Genomic DNA, 19082 nt, shown 5'->3' on the forward strand with positions numbered 1-19082 from the left:
TGTAAGGTTTATAAAAAAAAGCTTAGAAGCAGCTCTGTGAAATTGTTTCCCCGATCCTCTGCACGTCTGACTGTATTCTAATGCAGTTGCAACTCTACTGGGAAACATATATAAACAGCATTATAAAATACCAGTGTAATTTATTATATTTTATTCCATTTGTAATGTTGTCTGATTTTAGTCCTGGCGCCTTGAAAATTACTCCCCTCCCACCCGTGGACTGGCACTAACACACGATAATGTACATTTACATGTACAGCAGAGCCAGAGTAAACTGATAGTAAAACACTGGGCTTCATTTATTTGCATGGATGGGTTTGATGATATGATAGGCACATCTTAATTAACAAGCACAGTTGTACGCTGGAGATAAACCACAGGGGTACTGTCAAAGTGTCTGTAAAGACTGTTAATATCGTTGAAGCAAAACCGCTGTCAAATTTGTTTTTAAAATAAATAGACCTGGAGAAGAAAATCTGCTTCATAATTAGCAGTTAATGTAACTTTAAATTTACACTGCAAGCACAATTGTTTTTTCATAATATGAATGCAATGGTACAGATAATTATAGAAACAAAACAAAAGTGGTAAAAAGTATGGCAATCCCAACCCATTTTATGGATCTGTTTATCATTTAACTATCCACGATTCGTAATAAGAGCAAAATTCTAAGAGAAGGATAGCCATGAAACAAGCCCACATGCCAATTCCATAGCGCTTCTTTACGGTTATCACATTTTCATGCTGACTGGAGAAGAAATATTAGTTTGCTTAAGTCTAAGCATGACATGTTCAAATGTTAGCAAGGAGATTAGGCTGCCAGCTTGCGTGTTCACTGCAAACTTGCATTGTTACGGCATTAATTTTCAAAGAGTGAGCACAGGAAGACTCCTAGTTTAGAATTCACTAACAATATTCTCTTTTTTATCCTTTCTTGTTTTTTGTAGTTGATTGCAAGACAATTGTCCCTCTGCGAAGGTCCCACCGCTGCCACACCGGTGAGTTGGGACAGGATGACGATGTAAACTATTCCCTCCGTTCACAAGGAGGTATATGCAAGATTTGTTGATGTCTTATAGGTAAGCAAGGCTGACTCCCTGTCTTCTCACTAACAAGTTTGAGTCCTAATATTAGATGAGGATTCAATATTAAAAGACCCAAATTTGTAACTCCTTAATTTTAAATTCACAAGTGTATATTGAAGGTTTATACTTTTTCCAAAAGCGGAAAAGACTGAATTTAGTTTTCATCAAGAAGATTCTGAAAATGTATTAGTTTATTTTGCAGTGGGTAACAAAGCAAATGTTGAAATGGCAATGCGGAGTTTTGTAGAGCTGGCTCAAATTTAAGTGTGAATTTGTTTTGGCTAAGCTCAAAGAAACCGGGAACCAGTCACATATGGATTATGTGACTTTTTAATTTGAATGGTAACCTTATTCTAGTAAGCACAATTGTTTTGGGCTGATGCAGCTATGTGACATTTGGCCCTGGTTTGAATATTTGAAACCCCAATTTGATGTACATTGTACATCCAGATGTGCTACCCTGGAAGTGCTGAATGTACAGACATCTTTTGTGTATACACATTATGTTATTTTTCTTCCATTTATTGGAACCCAGCTGTGGCAGCAATGCAAAGGAATCAGGAATGAATCAGGAGTCATCTAAAGTAGAAACCTGCATGTCAAATACGTGGCTCGCTTTTTTCATACAGATTTTCCTGTTTTGTTTCTCTTTTCTACAGAAGAGGAATAGTGCTGCACGAAGTCACAAAAGTTAACGTTTCAGAAGCACATGGTGCATACTGAAAGCCTTAACTGTTAGATTTTTAGGTGAGTGTAACTTTGTACTCCAAGTTATTTAATGTACATGTACTGTATTAACCATTTCACATCAGTATTTTCTCTTAGGTGTTTTAACTGTATGGATTTTAATAGGTTTTCTTTTAATTGTTCAGCACCCAGGAGCATGTTTACATGGATAGGCGCTATATAAATTTCCATTATTATTTTGTATTATTATTATCAGGATTTTTATACCAACATTTTGTGCCCGTAACGCGATATTATTTTTAGGAGCTTCTCATAGTCAAACAATAATTTTCCTTTGAAAGTACCTTGGCTACTATGAAACCCTGACTTTATAAACATGTTCTTAATTAGTTCCAGGATTTTATGTTGTTAGGTGAGAACAATTCAGAAAGTACTCATTTGGGATTCGCTGGAATGTGGGAATGCTCAGACTTCCCTCCTATAGACCTTATGCATTGACGTTATCCAGCCGCCATCTTAGAGGAAAAACGGTGACAAAACAATCGCGGTGCACAGATTTGTACGCGCGGCGCACAGTATTGGCCAATGAACAACCTCCTTTTGACCTCTGCTGAAATGACGTCGTATGCATAAGGTCTATTGAGCCAGATACAAGTATAATGATGAACAATGGTCCACTCTTGCTACATTTGTACAACAACAAGACATAGGGGGCGTGTGCATAATAACCCTGGAAAGGGATATTACAAGGCATAATTTCCAAAATTATGTTGTCTATATTTGTATGGATGAAACGAAAGTCATATCCAAGTGGATAAAAATGTTAGCCATTGGCATGTCGGAAAAAAAAATCACGGATAATCCAAAGTTGCTTCTGGTTAAAAATAAAAACCTAGTGCCCTAAGTCATTCCCGAAAATTTTGGGCCCTTAAAAAATACAGACAAAATTGCTATTAAAGACAGTGGACACTGTTGGTATTTCTCACTTATTGTATCTCAAAATATGTATGCATAAAATAACAAACCTGTGAAAAATTGAGCTTGATTGGTAGTCGGAGTTGCGAGATAACTATGAAAGAAAAAACACCCTTGTCACACGAAGCTGTGTGCTTTCAGATGCTTGATTTTGAGACCTCAAATTCTAAATCTGAGGTCTCAAAATCAAATACGTGGAAAATTACTTCTTTCTGGAAAACGTTGTTACTTCAGAGGGAGCCCTCTCCCCATTACTCGTTACCAAGAAAGGTTTTATTACAATAATTATTTTGAGTAATTTCCAATAGTGTTTACTGCCTTTAAATAGCCTGAAAAGTCTAGCACAGCCCAACCATGTGTACATGTGGGTCAGCACCTGTACCAAATACAGTTTCCTAAAGTTTTTCCAAAGGCCAAATCTAATTTCTGCAACCCTCTTTCAGACTTAAAAGGAGTTGTAAAAATTGTGTCTTTTTTTCTCCCTCCTGTTTTAGTGCTGTTTTATGAGGCTGCGATTTCAGAAGCAGTGAACCACTGTGAGGGTCTCACTGTGAAATAGACTGTCTATAAACGGACAGGGAAAGCAAGTTGATATTCGTAAAGGTAGGTCTTAGATTTCTTGAGGTTAAGTCCCCAAGCCTTCTTGCCCAAAGGTGATGCCAATCCTCTAATATGCTCTTCTCCTATGTCACCCCACATACTTGGACCTGGATGAGATTGAAGTGCCCGTCCCAGTAATTTATCAGCAATAGCTGATATGCATGTCCTGACTGTTCATACTTCTGATTCCTTCATTTCGGCATATAGGGGGGTTATTGTCGTAAAACTTTTAGTTTCTGTTAAGAGTTGTCAATGTGCACGATCAGCCCTTAAAAGATTCTTGGTGGATACATATACATATGTGTACAAGCGATACTGGCAACCATCAAGGCTTGATGACTTCGAAGCAATGCGCTACACTACTATAAAACCTGGCATTGTAACATGTAAACTACCGCATGGCGACCATCTTGGCAGCTTGATTTATTTTTTAACCGTGCTTGGGTTACCTTCAGATTCATTGCAGTATATTTTAAAGATGGTGCTTTTGCATATGGTGTATTATTGGGGTCTACTTGTACAACTGATAGTCCTTCTGAATTCATGATTTTAGCAAAGAGGACATGACAAGGATTTAGGGGGGTTATGGTCTTAAAGCTTTTAGTTTCTGTTAAGAGATGTCAAGTTATCTTCTATTTGCATTTTATGTTTATACCACCTTTAATAAGTCTCTTATTGACCGCTGGAACATTTATTCGTGACATTTCGTCAGTTGTTTGTGCAAAATGGTCCCTACATGTAGCATATATTTGTGATGACTTTTTAAATCACTTTGAATTTATGTGTCAAACTTTTTGTTTCATGTAATGCTTTTTATTGTTAAAACTTAATCTCCCATCGCTGCTGTAGGCCTTTCCACTTATTTTTACATTATTGTTTTTATGATTATTAATTTTTGTTTAATAGGCTTACCTACATGTTAAATATACACAAAGACTCTTTTTGTTTGGATTTTTAATAGCTATGACTTGTTTGTACAAGTTATTTATGAAAGAGAAACTCGACAAGCTCAGCTTACATTTCACTTTCGTAACTTTTGTGTTTCGATTTCAGGTTTTCACAGAACAAAGAACACCAAAGGTGAGTTATTTTCTACATTAATAATTTAATTGAGCTGCATGTTAATTTTTTACAGAGGCCCATAGATTGATGGAATAACTTGAATTCTGACGATGGTATCTGTCTCCTAGAGACTTAGACTTTCTATAGTTTGATTTGGGTTTATTTAGCCCGGTTCATACTTCATGCGAATGTGAATGCAAAGCGAATGTTGACGTCACAAATTCACAAACGAATTATTTGCAGCAGTTCAACTGTGCTCAACTCACTTGCGAATATTGCTGCGAAAAGAGAGTTGTGACGTCAAATTCACGTCAAATTGGCTTCGCATGAAGTATGAACCAGGCTTACTTAAGTGTGCTAAATGAAACGAAAATGGCATGCCTAGATGTAAAGCAGAAACTGTTCTGGAAATGTCTATCTCAGCGTCAGTTGTAGCTAGTTCTAGCTTATTAAACACCTCAGCGGATGCATCACAAAATTAAAATTCTCCTGATAATCTATAATCTCTGAAGACGGGTATTAACCAACGCAAGGTGTTAGTTGCAGTTAGTTCTAGCTCTTTAAATACTTCTGCTGACGCTACCAATGAGATAATTTTTTTTTTCTGATGTTTTAATATCTCAAAAGACATGTACAATAGGTGCTTCTAAATTCCCCTTTTAGTCATAATATTAGATGATACCATATCATCGGCCATGTACTTGTACAAGAGGTCTCAGTCACTCATATTGATGACTCAAGCTTACCTTGAGAACTTTTTTCTTCCCTTTTTTTTCTCTTGGCACTCTTCCAATCTTAGGGACGCTATCGGCCAGAAAGGAGACTGTGTCATCACTCCTTTAATTTTACTATTTTCCTCCATCGCATTCTTTGTCGCTTTTGCATTTACTGCAAATATCAAGCATTCACTGTTACTCTACCACATAATGCACACTAGCCGAACTCTTCAGAGATTGTGCTTACACTGGCAAGTGCTCTAAAAAATGTCTAAGGCGAAAATGTTTTTGGCTAATATCAAGAATGAAACTTTCATCTGAATGCAAACCTATTATGTCTGCCTGGTGATGTAACAAAAATCAGCTTTTTTGTTTCCTAGATACTTGCAAACAGAAATCAGGCCTCCGCGGTCCACAATCCTCTTCCCCAAGTCAACCTCAATTGAAAAGCCCATCCTTTGGCCCAGAATTAAAGCCCAGTCTTGTATCACCCCCTCAGATTATTCTTAACAAGCCAAAGCCCATCAACTGCCATAGAGGACACCAATCCATTGGGACAAGGCATTCAGACTACCCTGATGGTCAACTCAAGCAGTGAATGTATGGTGTCAGTGTGCTTCCACTATTGGCAATTCACATAGCTCATTTTTTACTGGTGAGTTCCACTGGCTGTGTACCTCGCCCTCCCCGCCCCCATTGTCTATTTGAGGCATCAGTTGTGTAGTTCCTAGAGTCCACTTCCTTTGAGAAGCTAGCTTTTAGGTAATCATCATAAGACTAAATTTTGCACAGACCTTTGAAGAGTGGCTAAAGCTGTATTCAAATTGACGGCTACAGCCATGGCTAGGACTTGCTATTAAGGAAGCACTATCATTCAATGCATGATGTCATGCAGCCGTGCCAAGTGTGCGTGGTCAAGCATGGCTTCTTGCGCACCTACTTTGACATTTTTGTGACAGAAATCCATTTTTTTATATTATTGGAGTATGTTTATTTATTTGTGTGGTACACTCACTCAGTAAATGTTCTGGTTTTTTTTTCTAACAGATGTTACTCTTAGTCCATGGACCAAACCAGTGCTAAACAAAGAATTGTAGTTGATGAACACGATATGGAGGCCTGGCCAGCTATCAAACGTGAACCTAGCCGTCCCACCCCCACTGAAAACGAACGCAAGACCACTTCTTCCTCCAGCGTCCCCACCGCTACCACGAACATGCCAGCTGCCAGTCAAAGTAACGACCAAGGTCGCAATATGACAACCAGCACCAGCTCTAAGAGCGGCAGCGGGGGTCCCATGATCAACTCCATCTGGAGTACTGGCACAGTGGCAGGAGCAGGATGGGGCTCCATCACCACCACCGCCATGTCGCAAAGCGGGAAAGACTCCGTTGTGGGGTCTCAATTTCAGCAGGGTCTCTTTTCAGGCCCTGGAAGCAGTGCTCTCCCTGCAGGCACCACCGGAAACTCTGTCTGGGGAAGCAGCGGTGCCCCGACCGCAAACTCTGACGGGGAGAACAGGAAAGAGCCAAGGTCTGGCTGGACAGGCAGCAGCGGGAGCAATAACGAAGAAGACAATAACGGGATGGATACACAACCATCGGCACCTTCTACACAAGCACAAGGTGAACGCATGCAAACAGACAGCCCGCTGCCCACGACCACAGTATCTACTAGCGGATCAAGTTGGGGTCCCAGTAAGGAACAAGGTGCAGGTGCTAATAACACTGCCTCTAGTGCTAATGGTAAGACAATTCATCATTAAGTTTGACTCCTTAAAAATGTTGCTTGATGGTTCTCAAGGTTTTAAATTTTTAAAAGGTTTTTAAAAGTATACAGCTTTTACTCGAACCAAATTTGGGCTGTTTTATTGGATTTAACTTTTCTTTCGTTTGACAAATAAAAATAGCTCTTTGTTGAACAAAACATAGCGAGATATTTTGAGAGTTTTTCATCTTATCTGATTCTCATTTTTGTGTTAATGAATTACAAATTTGTCTGTTCAGGTGCCTCTTGGACCACTGCTTCCAGTACTTCCAGCAGAAATGATCAGCTGGGTCTATCAAGCACAGCCTCATGGGGCAGCAGCAACACTACTCCTACTAACTCCAGCGGTTGGGGAACGCAACCCAAGACACCAACCTCTGGATGGGGAGAGATGCCCCGAACCGCTGCCTCAGTTGCTTCAACGCCAGGATGGGGTGCTGCCCCAACTCAGTCATCCAACTCCGGCTGGGGTGGAAAACCCAACCCCAGCCAACCAACCAACTCTACTGAGGGTGCAGCTTTACCTGGCTGGAGAGACAATGCCACTCCGGGAGGCCAATGGGGGAAAGCCGGTCAGCAGCATCCAGCCCAGACCCCAACATCTCCGGGGCCATCTGGATGGGGTACCTTGCCAAGCCCTAGCACATCTGCTGGCCCTGCTACTTCGGGATGGGGATCAAATCCTGCTGGCCCTCCTGGCCCTGCTGGCATGCCCAATGATGGACCAGAATCACGTGGTCAAAGACAACCTCCTACCCCGTCAGGTTGGGGTGGGGGAGACAACCGAGGTAATGGGTCTGGTGGATGGGGGACCCCCTCAGAGGGGAATGTTGAAGGATGGGGAAAGAAGCCAATCAACCAGGATACCCAGTGGGATGTGAAGGGTAACTCAGTGCCTAAGACCATCGATAACGGTACCGCAGCATGGGGATCCAACCAGACAGCTCCACCACCGACTCCTGGTTGGGGATCCAATCCTCCACCACCATCTGCCTGGGGTAAGCCGAAGACGCCAACTGATCAGCCTCCACAGCCTCCTCAGCCTCCTCAGCCTCCACAGCCTGTGGCTCATCCACCTGCTCAGTCTGCATGGTCTGGTGATCGCAAACCTGCTTGGGGAGCTCCACCGAGTAATCCTGGTAACCCTGGTATTCCCGGAGGTGGTATGCGACCTGGCATGGGTGGTAATATGGGTATGAGCGGAATGGTCGGCAACAGTGCAATGAGTGGCGGAGGTGGGATGAGAGGAGAAGGGATGAGAGGAGGAGATGGAATGAGCGGAGGCGGTGGAATGAGAGGAGGAGATGGGATGAGCGGAGGAGGAATGAGAGGAGATGGGATGAGCGGAGGAGGAATGAGAGGAGGAGATGGGATGGGTGGCAGCGCTGGGATGGGACTCGGAGGCAACATTGGAATGAGTGGCAGCGGAGGAATGGGAGGTAACAGCGGAATGGGCCCTGGTCCTACATCTCAGTGGCCTAGACAACCACCTGGTCCAATGGAGCGCCGGGAAAGCCAAGGGCAAGGTCATCCCTCGGGCTGGAGGAATCCGCCTGGTGGTATGCCCCCCCATGGTGGCGGCAACCCTCATGGCCCTCAGTCTGAAAGCTCCTCCTGGGGTACCTGGTCCAATGACCAAGCCAATCCTCCACAGGATCATCCCCCTCCAAGGATGCCGGAGAAACTTAGCGGCTGGAATGACATAACTGATATTCCAACAACCATCGTGGCCACTGGATGGGGTAACACCTCTCCAACACCAACCCGTAAGATGCCAGTAGACGATGGAACTTTTGTCTGGGGAAACTCAACCGAGCACAATGCAAGACTTGCCGTTCAGGGCCGACGTAACCTGGCGCGTATAGCAGCCAATCAGGACACCAACAGTACTACTATGCAAACTCCCCCACCTGGACCGGCCGAAGGGGATGGGACGGCTGTGCCTCCATCACCCGTCGTACCCACTGCACCAGAAGGGAGTACCAACCCAGTGCCGCCCAAACCAGACACTGGGACCACCACAACTGGCTGGGGAGAGCCCCAGGAACCCAAGACCCCAGCGCCAGGCTGGGGCGACAGCAGCGCCAAGGCTCCTGGTCCTGAGAGTGGGACAGGGGCTTGGAGGAACGGAGCATCAAAGCCTGCAGGAAGCAAGTGGGATGATTCCACTACCCCCTGGGGTAGTAGTACTACTGGTGGCAGTACTCAGGACAAGGACTCTATGCAATCTGGATGGAATGAAAGTGGAAATGGTGGCAATGGTGGCAATGGAGGCGGTAAGTCTCTATTTACAAAGCTTTTTAAGTTACTCTTTCTTTTTGTTTAAAATGACAAGAAAGGTCAAACTTAAAATCAATATTGCAATTTAAAACAGGAGAAAGCCAGTGTTACTCAAATAGGTATGACCAAAAAACATGCGTTTTCTGAAACATTTAAAGGCAGTGGACACTATTGGTAATTACTCAAAATAATTATTAGCATAAAGCCTTTCATGGTGACGAGTAATGGGTAGAGGTTGATGGTATAAAACATTGTGAGAAACGGCTCCCTCTGAAGTGCCATAGTTTTCGAGAAAGAAGTAATTTTCCACAAATTTGATTTCAAGACCTCAGATTTAGCACTTGAGGTCTCGAAATCAACCATCTAAACGCGCACAACTTCAAGTGACAAGGGTGTTTTTTCTTTCAAATCAACATTCATCAACAAAAAGCAATCTATGACCCTACTTAAGCTTACTTTTGTGTATACCTTTTTGGTTATAGATGTATAACGCTTATGGAGCAATTCAATTGTCACGGCTACAGGATAACACACTGCCTAAAAGAATTTAAAAACGGACTCACATATTATGTGGCTTTTTACAGCCCTGGAACCACATTTTTGAACATATTGAACGGGCAAGGCCATTTACATTTTGCAAATGGTGCTTCCATTGGAAAATCTTAAAGACAATGGGAAACTTTGAAGGGCACCAAGGCCAACACCAGGGGCGATGGAGGTCATGGCCTGTGTGTAATTTCAGGCCTGGTTTGATGATAGTGGTTTTTTTCTCTTCTCCATCCATAGGTCACTGGGGAGATGACGACTGGGATGCCAAATCTCAGAGTAGTGAATCATCTGTCAGTAGCAGCAGCTGGTTGAAAGGAAGGAGACCTCCTAATAGGGTAAGAGACATTTTCAAATTGTTTCCAAGCTCAGTTATCTACTGTAGCATTTTGCATTTTATGCTTGACAGTGTTGGCGCCAAGTATCAGTGCTAACCCTGTAAAAGTGTTTACGATGGTCCTTGAGTTTCTAAAGATGCAGGTGCTTTTTTTTTTTATCCATCACTGGTATTTGTTAGTTAATCTCAACGTTCAATCACGGCCATACAAATTATCAAAGTCGTTGATACCCTAGACTGGACCGTTCCTCACAGAGTTGTGTTGCAGGTTTTGGTGGGAGGCGGTGCTGAAAAATATTTTCAATCAAAATACTTTGTTCACAAATTTGTACCAACATACAGACCGTGTACAGACGTATTCAGATTAACCCTCTGATAAAGTGGAGCCATCTGTTTTGTGTAGCAGGCTTACATATGCCTTGCTGACAGAAGAGCCGGTAACTAGTGGAACCTTCCTGCGTTTTTTTTTAATTCCTTGGGTTACTCCCACATTTAAGGGTTTTAATAAATAAACCTAAATCCTTTGTTCATTTCAGGGAACTAATGGCATGAGTAACATTGGTCAGAAGGAGTCTAACCATTGGATAAGTAAACTGAAGAGGCTGATGGACCAAGGTTACCGCCAAGACGAAGCAGAGATGGCGCTACGCAAACACAACATGAACTTTGATAGTGCCCTTAGTAAGTAGTTCTGGCTTGTAGGAAGTCCCTACTTCTTTATAATCTCCACACAAAGTTTAAAGAAAAATGTTTGATTAATTTTAAAGATCTATCCAGGCGTGCTACTATATAGCTGATTTCCTCCTTTTTTTCTCTTCATTATTTAAAGATTAAAAAAAAAACCTAGAAAGCATGGCAGCTTCCTCTGTTATGCAAAAAAAATTAAAAAGTTGCATTTTTGTGTTCCTTTCCTCTTCCCCAAATAATTGAAATAGTACTTACTTCATGTGTTTGAAGCTCTTGCTGTTATTCTTCACATATAAAAATGCCTTATTAAGTGATCTCATTTTGTTGGAGAAATTTAAACCAAAATTGTAAAATGCTTCCATCTTTAAACTGTCCGGAACGTACCACTGAATGCGTGAAATTCAAATCTGTTATGTTCCTTTTTTGTTTTGCTAATGATGTTTACAGTGGAACTGAGACAGATGTCGGAGTCCAAGTCCGGAGATCTTGTTCGCGAAATGGGATCTATGATGCTGGGTGGGGACAACCACACTGACGGCCCCAAGCCATTCGGAATGGGCGATGGCCCCTTGCCGCCCCCATCCCCAATGTCAAATCCGGGTATGATGAACAACACCATGCCTCCCAAGCCAGGCTTTGGCAATATCGGACGAGGCGGCTTCCCACCGAACCAGCAACAGCAACGCTTTGGTGGCATGCCACAGCAACAACAGCAACAGCAGCAGGGCTTTGCCCCACCGTTTGCTCCGCCAAACCAGCCCATCCGTGGGCCGTTCAACTCACAGATGATGCAGCAACAACAGCAGCAGCAGCAGCAGTCACAACAGCAAGCGCAGAACTTCTTGCAGTTGGCTGTCCAGGCTGGTTTGATCAATCAGAAACTTCTTCAGCAGCCTTTGACTCACCAACAGGTAGGTTATTGCTGTTGGATGGTTGAGTTATTTCTCTCTCTTGGGAGGGCAATTTTTTTTCATCAGATGATTTCTTTGCTGGGTTTTTGTTTTGTGTTAAACAGGCCTGGAAATTTCATCTTTGAGAGGGCAAGGCAACTGTGGTCTCCATGTGTTATTTCAAGGCTGTTGTACTACGTATAATTTCTAACCGCTGATGGCCTACAAATGCATTTCCAATACGCATGCACACATAATTCGCCGAACAAAAACAAATACTGTTAAAAAATTGCATCACAGTAGCCCAACAAATCTCCTTGTTTTTGTATGGTAGAAGGGACTTTGTTTTCTGTTAAATGTCCAAGTGAAAACACATTAATACTAAAGGACTGTATTCTTGTATTGCAGATCATGGTACTGTTACAGGGCATCCAGCAGCAGACACAGCAGCTATATCAAGCCCAACAGCAGCAGAATAGCTCTGGTAAGATGCTCAACATCCATCAACAGCCAGATATAGTGCAACGCCTGTTTGCTCTGCAGCAGCAACTAAGCCAGTCCGGTGGTGGTGGACCCAATCAGCGTGGTATGCCCCGTCACTCATTCCCTCGTGGTAAAGTTCACAGCGACTCCGAAGTGTTCCCAAACAGTGAAGGAGGTGGCAACAATGGAGAGTTTGGAGTGAAGGAGCCACAGCAGTCACGTCTGTCGCAGTTCTTTCAGCAGCGTCAGTCGTTGGGCAGCGCCGTCGGCAAACCATCCAGCGATCTGTTCCCAAATCCTGGACGGAATGACTCCATGGCGTCCATCTCAGACGTGTCATCCCGTAGTGATGGATGGTCCCGCAGCAACTCACCGACCCAGACTGATAGCCTGCCCCACAGTGCCGACTCCACCTTCTCTGATTCAGGCTGGAACTTCCCTGTATCCAACAGTGAGATTGACCTACTGGAGTTCAAACCAGGTGTGCCCTGGAAACCCCGCACCAAAGATGTCGCAAATGACCCCCATGCCACCCCGGGAAGTGTCAACAACGACCTTCTGAACAGCTCCAGCCTGACTGTGGGCATGAACACCCGTATGAACCGTAACGATCGCGGCGGCCCACGAGACGACATCTCTGGCATCCTGATCAAGCCGATGAAACCGCCACCATCCAACGCCAACTGGTCGGGCGGCGGCGGCAACAACAGCGGCAACCCTAACTTCAAGAAGTCCAGCTGGAATTACCACGACCAGGTGTCTGGCTTCTCCCAGCCCACCTCCGCTCCTAACTGGAATGTGCCTTCTAATCAGCGTCCTCCACGTCCTCCACCAGGCTTAGCTGATCAACCGCGGAATGCTGACTGGCCGACATCGTCTTCCCACAATGCCCCGGGCCGCTCCTGGGACCGTTCCAATAGTACCTCAGGTTGGTCATTATTAATGCTACTTCTACGGCCGTATACTATTAAGACAGTAGAAAAGTCTCCTTTTGTTAACTTCACACTAGCACTAACTGTTTATCCAAATTTTCCCAACTGAAAAACTGCGAGAAGTTGGCTTTTGGAAACATTAGTTCTTTGATGTCTTGATTTAAGAACACAAAATATGGAAGTGTTAATGTGTTAAAATCCCTGCCAAACATGTTTTACTGTTGTGTTTGCTGTTTTTCTCAAAAACATTTAACCCCAATTGGAACTTGTTTTTACACATTTGTTGTGTAGTGTGTTTATTTGAAAGTGGAGGAAATGAACGAGTATTCTTTTATTAATAACTGTTGGTTTGGGGTGTTTTTTTTTGTCCATTTTAGGAGCTTGGTCTGGGAGTGACGGCCCTAGTAATTGGTTGGTGCTAAGAAATCTGACCCCACAGGTGAGTCCCAAACATTTTCACCATGGTGCACTTATCCTAAAGAGGTTCACCCTGGTTTTGGGGGTTTGATTAGCAGCGTATTGCACCACAGCACCTTGTAATCCATTACATGGTGCTATGTAAAGGAAAATGGTCTCATACTTAAAAAGCATAGCCTGGCCACATACCTGGCATGAAAAATATGTTGGAGCGCCGTGGGCGTCACTGACGTTGAGTACATGCACAATAAGAAGCCACTGTGATTTACGTTGCTTTTGGAGATGCAACATTTTGCCACTGACATGATGACATACTTTATTATTATGACATTCAGAGCCCAATTTCATAAAGCCTGTTGGCACAAATAACTGCTAAGCACTGAAAAATATTGCTTAATAGAAATGGTTTACCAGCCAAAATTACATTTAGTTTACATCGTTGTGACTGGTGTCCCACTCAAATTTTTCTTAGTAAAGAAATTTGTCAAACAGTGTGTTTTCTAGCTTTTTAAAATTTGACCCAGGTATATATTTGCCTCAGAGAGGTGTAATTTTGGTGGATTATGATACATAAGTTTGATGTTTAATTCTAGATTGATGGATCCACCTTGCGCCTGCTGTGCCTACAACACGGCCCTCTAGAGCATTTCCACATGAACCTCTCGCAGGGCACTGCCATCATTGCCTACAAGACCCGCGACGAAGCAGTCAAGGCCCAACGCAGCCTCAACAACTGCGTCCTCAGCAATACCACGATCATCGCCGACTTCGCCACAAGTGCCGACATCGCTCGCAGCCGTAGTCAATCGCAGTCCGGCGGCAGCAAGTTCTCGGGTGTGAGTGGCAGTGGGGTCAGCGGAAGCAGCTCCGGCGGTCTGAGCGGCATCCCAAGCTTTGGGATGAAGGAGAATCGTGGTGGCACTGGGCAGTGGAATGGAACCAGCGCCACCAGTCTGCCAGGCCTCACTGGGAACCCCATGTGGTCGACTAGCACTTCAACCACCTCCATGCCATGGAGCGGAGGAGAGACTGAGACCACTGGAGCCGGCGGGCCATCCTCACTCAGCTATCTCCCTGGAGATCTGCTCGGTGAAGGGACCATGTGAGAGGTCACATTCTTATTAAGCTGAGTTTTATATTTTCATTTTGTGCAAAAGGAAAACCACACACTCACACACACAAAACGTTCAGGAAATACTGACTTTCTGGAAAGTGAAGGTCGGAAGTTTGTTATTTTGGTTTTTGCATCAGATAGTTCTATTGGATATGCCAGAAGGAGATGTTTATAATTGAAGCGTAGTCTTAAAAACTTTACAGTGTTTATCCTTAGCTTTGGTACACAAAGATAAAAGGATAAGTTTATTAATGCCAAATGTATCTGCTTTTTACTTGTGTTTTAATGATTTGAAATCTTCTACTCATAATTTTTTGTAAATACTTGTGTATGCATCTCTCTGCCAAGACTCCAGCTATTAAAATGCTCAAGGACTTATTTCAGACAAATATATTTTAGAGGTTTAGTGAGCGGGTGAGAAAGAGTGGGAGAGATAGAGTGAGAGTGTTTTATTGAAGAAACTTCATATGCCACGTTTGTCCATCAGAACTAGTGCAAGTATCGTTTAAATGACCAAATGGACAATGCGTTTATCAAAAAAACAATAAGCCTCGTTGATTCGAGCAAAAGAGGGGTGAGGGTATTAGCCAGCTCTATGAAGTGACAATCCCACTCCACCCCAACACAACAGTGTATTTTTTAACTCATTAAAAAAAAAAAAAATGTGGAGAAAAAAAAAGAAGAAAAGAAGTGCCCTCCCCTCGGCAATATGACAGGAGATGTAATGGCCGTGTGTGCTTGTGTGGATCCAGAAGTCACCATTTCGAGTGTGTCTCGCCAGGATTTCCCACGGAGGAACAATTCACTTGTTGAAACAAAATGGCCTCCGGCCAGGCTCTTATGGAGAAAAAGGACTCCCACGTGTCAAACTGAACCCAAACAATGAATCCCCCAAAGTTGCTTTTCAAGACTACAGCATCGGAGTGATCTCCTTGTGAAGATTGACAATGATCTGATGGTCATTCTATACGGTTTCCTGAAAATGTGCAATGGAAATATATCTTTCTAAACTGTTTTTTTTCTCTTGTTTTTTGTTGGACTCGGGCGCCAGCCACGTGCGGGTTTTGTGTTAAAAGAAAAAAATAAGTATTTGTTTTTGGCGTCTTCTGTGTATAAGGAGCTGTGGATTCAATCAAGATGGAGTCTCAGAGGAGGATTAATTGTGCTATTCGATACGGTGGAGTGCAACTAAAGATAAACTTTGTATCGGAAGTGCACTTGGATGTTGTGACACCAAGCTGCTCGAAGGACCTGAGTGGTAAAGCTACAGCTGAAAATGCTTCTGGAGAAGCGGAAAGAAAGAGACAAGGAAGGAGGGGGGGGGACTATAAACGATTGTGCTCCAAATGATGTGACAAATCATCGTTGCTTTAAAGGGAATGTCGTCAAAATGAACGAAAGGATAGCAAATTGATAAGCGTCGCTCTTCTCACATAAGAGACGATTGTTGTTTTCTAAAGATGATCCTGTAGAGGGGGATGGAAACCTTTTGGAAGTGAGCAGTTAACAACTGCCCCCCCCCCCCCTGGATTTGGAATGGTGCCGCACAAACAAAACAAGATTTGGTTAACTGGTTCATTTGTAGCATCCAAAGTGCAATTTCAACGCTTGTGTTTTTGATTATTCGCACTGGACGTGATCGAAGACGATTTTAAAAACAAACAAGTTTGTGGAACCGAACCCGCCATCAGTGTACCACAGAAAAATGACTGAATACTGGAACGAAAACACTTATGAGTGCGGAGAGGGCAAGATCAATTTCTTAGGATTGGAGAGTGAGAACTACCCCCCCCCCTTTAACAAGACGCCCCCCGTTTTGGCTGAAGGTCTACTGAAATCGGCATGACTGTCTTTCATCATCTTATAGATAATTTAAGTGTGTACCATTGAAATTTCGCGAAGAGAGAAAAAAACAAAAAGGACAATGTACATTATGTATTTTGAATACTGCACTATTGTATGCCTGTCTGTTAAAGCGGATGGCTTTTTTGTTTTGTTTTTTGGTTGTTCTGTTTATGTGACAAGAAAACTAAAACTGATGCTGACAACGCAGATGAGAAACTTTTCTAAACCGTCAATTCTTTGTACAGAAGCATCCATTGGTAAAAGCTGCACAAGTTTTCTGAATAATTGTATTTCATAGTGCCTATCCTTTATCACATGATACATGTATAAATAAGTAAGAACTTAATTACTAAAAAACTTTGTAAATATATTGGAAAAAAAAAAAAAAAAAAAAAAAAAATCCAGCCAAAAATAAAACACATTACAAAATAACCACCAGTTTTTTGCAAATATGCAAGTTGATAGGGTTTGTGCAAGGTAATGTATTAAATGAAAGTGAAATGAAAAAAATAACAAAAAATCTTACAAAAAAAATCATAAAAATACTATAAAAAAAAACTAAATGAAAAGAAAATTGACACTTAACAGGGTCTTTGAGTGATCCTATTTGTGTACGCGAAAAGTTTTTATTTTTTGCATATTTTGGTTGGAACAGTTGCTGTGTGTGCAAATATCGGAGTTAGATCTCCCAAATCAGAACTCAATACAGTGCTTTTAAATTTTTTTTCAGAAGATATTTTTTATTAATCATTGGTGCGAGCAGGAATTTCTGGGTGATTCATGAAATATTTTGTTATTTTTGTTTTGTTGTGAACAAAGACGATCAAGTCAGATTGAGGAAAGGTTTTTTTATAAGGAGAGGGAGGTTTCAAGAAGTTATATAGATTGGGGAAACTTGGAGCAGCGTTAGTTTAGAGAAACTGCCGTTGTGTAAAAATGCTTTTCAAAACAATGAGTCGATTCTGTTTCAGTAACTAAAAACAAAAGAAAGGACGAAATAGCTTGGTTTCTCTGATAGTTTAATTACCTTTGCCAAAATTAAACAATGGATTCTGAAACCAAGCTAGGGAGGTGAACCATGTTTTGATACCCTTCGCAAATGCTGTTCTTTTACCTTAACAAATTTGCTTCAGAAAGTCCTAATTTATAGCTGATTGAAATAACTCCTGTATGTACCTTTATTATGGAGCTACCATCTTGTCTTTCACCCATTTCAAATCAATATCGCCAAACCGAGGCTAGAGGGGAATACTAACATGGCCCCTTATTTTGCAAGACAAAAAATAAGTATCCATTATATATTTGGTATACAGGGTACAAGACGATGAGGGTAGCAACATGATAAACAAGGCTAGGCTTAATGTGCTGTTAAAAAAAAGACAACTCTCTACACACAGTAGAAGCTTGTTGTACTGCAGAACAGAGATATTCATCTCAACCGAAAAGCAGAAATAGTTTACATCGGGGATAAAAGCCTAAACAAGAAAATCAACAAACCTTGAAATATTCACCCAAAAGTTGCTTTTTGTGTGTGTCCGCTTGTCTGTTTTTAGCAGCACTATTATGGCTGAAAGAATTGCATCCCATATTGTGGATTGAGAAAAGTAGGGTTGTGACAAGACTATTTCACTGGCAATTTCTAACAATTTCTGTCAAATTTATAGCGGAATTGTTTCACAAGACTTGTTCAATTGTGAACAAAAAGGGAACAAATTGAAAATTTTCTTTAATATAATTTGTGTCAGATTATAGATTAAATTGTTAGAGAATGCCAGTTGAATTCTAAACAAAAAACCTCCCGACACTATGCATTGGCATCATTGTCAGACATCACTGGCCAAATACTATGTGTACAAGATGTGAACATGGGTTAATTGTTATAACTGCAATAACTTCATTCTCAGTTTCGGGAAATAATGTCAGTCTTTCCATTTTGGGAGGGGGAGTTTATTTTATTTTATTTTTTTTTAATAAAGAATACAGTAACTTGTTATGAAATCATGTAATATGAGTAGTTTTTCAACTCACCTTCATATAGTCTCTAAATTTAACCTCCAACAAAGTAATATTTCATACTTACATGTTACCCCCCCCCCCCCCCCCTTGATAACATTTTGGATTCAGTTACGGTATATTATTCAGTTTAAGATGTATTCGGTTTTTGTGTTTGTCCTTCATTCTTTAACCTTCAGGTATAATTCTAAACAATATTTTAAAACTGATATTTTGTCTGGGGTGAAGATCTGAAGAAATGAATAGGGTTCTCAGCTGGTCTAATCAGAACGAAAATTGACAAATTTTAAACCACGCCTATAGGCAATGCCAACTTTGCAACTTTGCAGGGCCCAATTTCATAGAGCTGTTCAGCAGAAGATGGTGTTTAGTATGTTTTTGTCTGCTTAGCAAAACTAGTAGGTAACCCAATCATCAACACTATACATTACATGGAACGTTTGGCTAGTAAACTATCTGCTATGCAACATTTTCTGTGCGAAGCACTTCTTTTTGCTAAACAGCTCTAAGCTAGTGGGCCCTGGGGTCGATAGTCCTAACTTAGGACTAATCCTACGAGTTTTTAAAAAGCTAAGGCCTATCCTAAGTTAGGAGATAAGACTAGTCCTCAACTCCTTGTGACATCAACCCTAATTGATCTAGAATG

At 42.0% G+C, this 19082-nt stretch overlaps 1 protein-coding gene across 1 annotated transcript in view; it reads left to right on the forward strand.

Moving 5' to 3' along the window:
* Window positions 1–16284, forward strand: part of LOC117292181 (trinucleotide repeat-containing gene 6C protein-like) — a 46194-nt gene extending 29910 nt beyond the window's left edge. Inside the window, exons 4-17 of the mRNA XM_033774123.1 lie at window positions 948–1079; window positions 1745–1832; window positions 3242–3350; window positions 4401–4427; window positions 5625–5780; window positions 6173–6870; window positions 7132–8127; window positions 8296–9168; window positions 9959–10056; window positions 10592–10736; window positions 11190–11653; window positions 12041–13043; window positions 13425–13486; window positions 14058–16284. Of these exons, the coding sequence (XP_033630014.1) occupies window positions 6189–6870; window positions 7132–8127; window positions 8296–9168; window positions 9959–10056; window positions 10592–10736; window positions 11190–11653; window positions 12041–13043; window positions 13425–13486; window positions 14058–14570 (4836 nt within the window). The 5' untranslated portion in view covers window positions 948–1079; window positions 1745–1832; window positions 3242–3350; ... (1 more) ...; window positions 5625–5780; window positions 6173–6188 and the 3' untranslated portion in view covers window positions 14571–16284. The remainder of the gene's footprint in view (window positions 1–947; window positions 1080–1744; window positions 1833–3241; window positions 3351–4400; window positions 4428–5624; window positions 5781–6172; window positions 6871–7131; window positions 8128–8295; window positions 9169–9958; window positions 10057–10591; window positions 10737–11189; window positions 11654–12040; window positions 13044–13424; window positions 13487–14057) is intronic.
* The last annotated feature ends 2798 nt before the right edge of the window (window positions 16285–19082 follow it).

This window comes from Asterias rubens, chromosome 7 (assembly GCF_902459465.1).
Source record: "Asterias rubens chromosome 7, eAstRub1.3, whole genome shotgun sequence".
Classification (NCBI taxonomy): Eukaryota; Metazoa; Echinodermata; class Asteroidea; order Forcipulatida; family Asteriidae; genus Asterias; species Asterias rubens.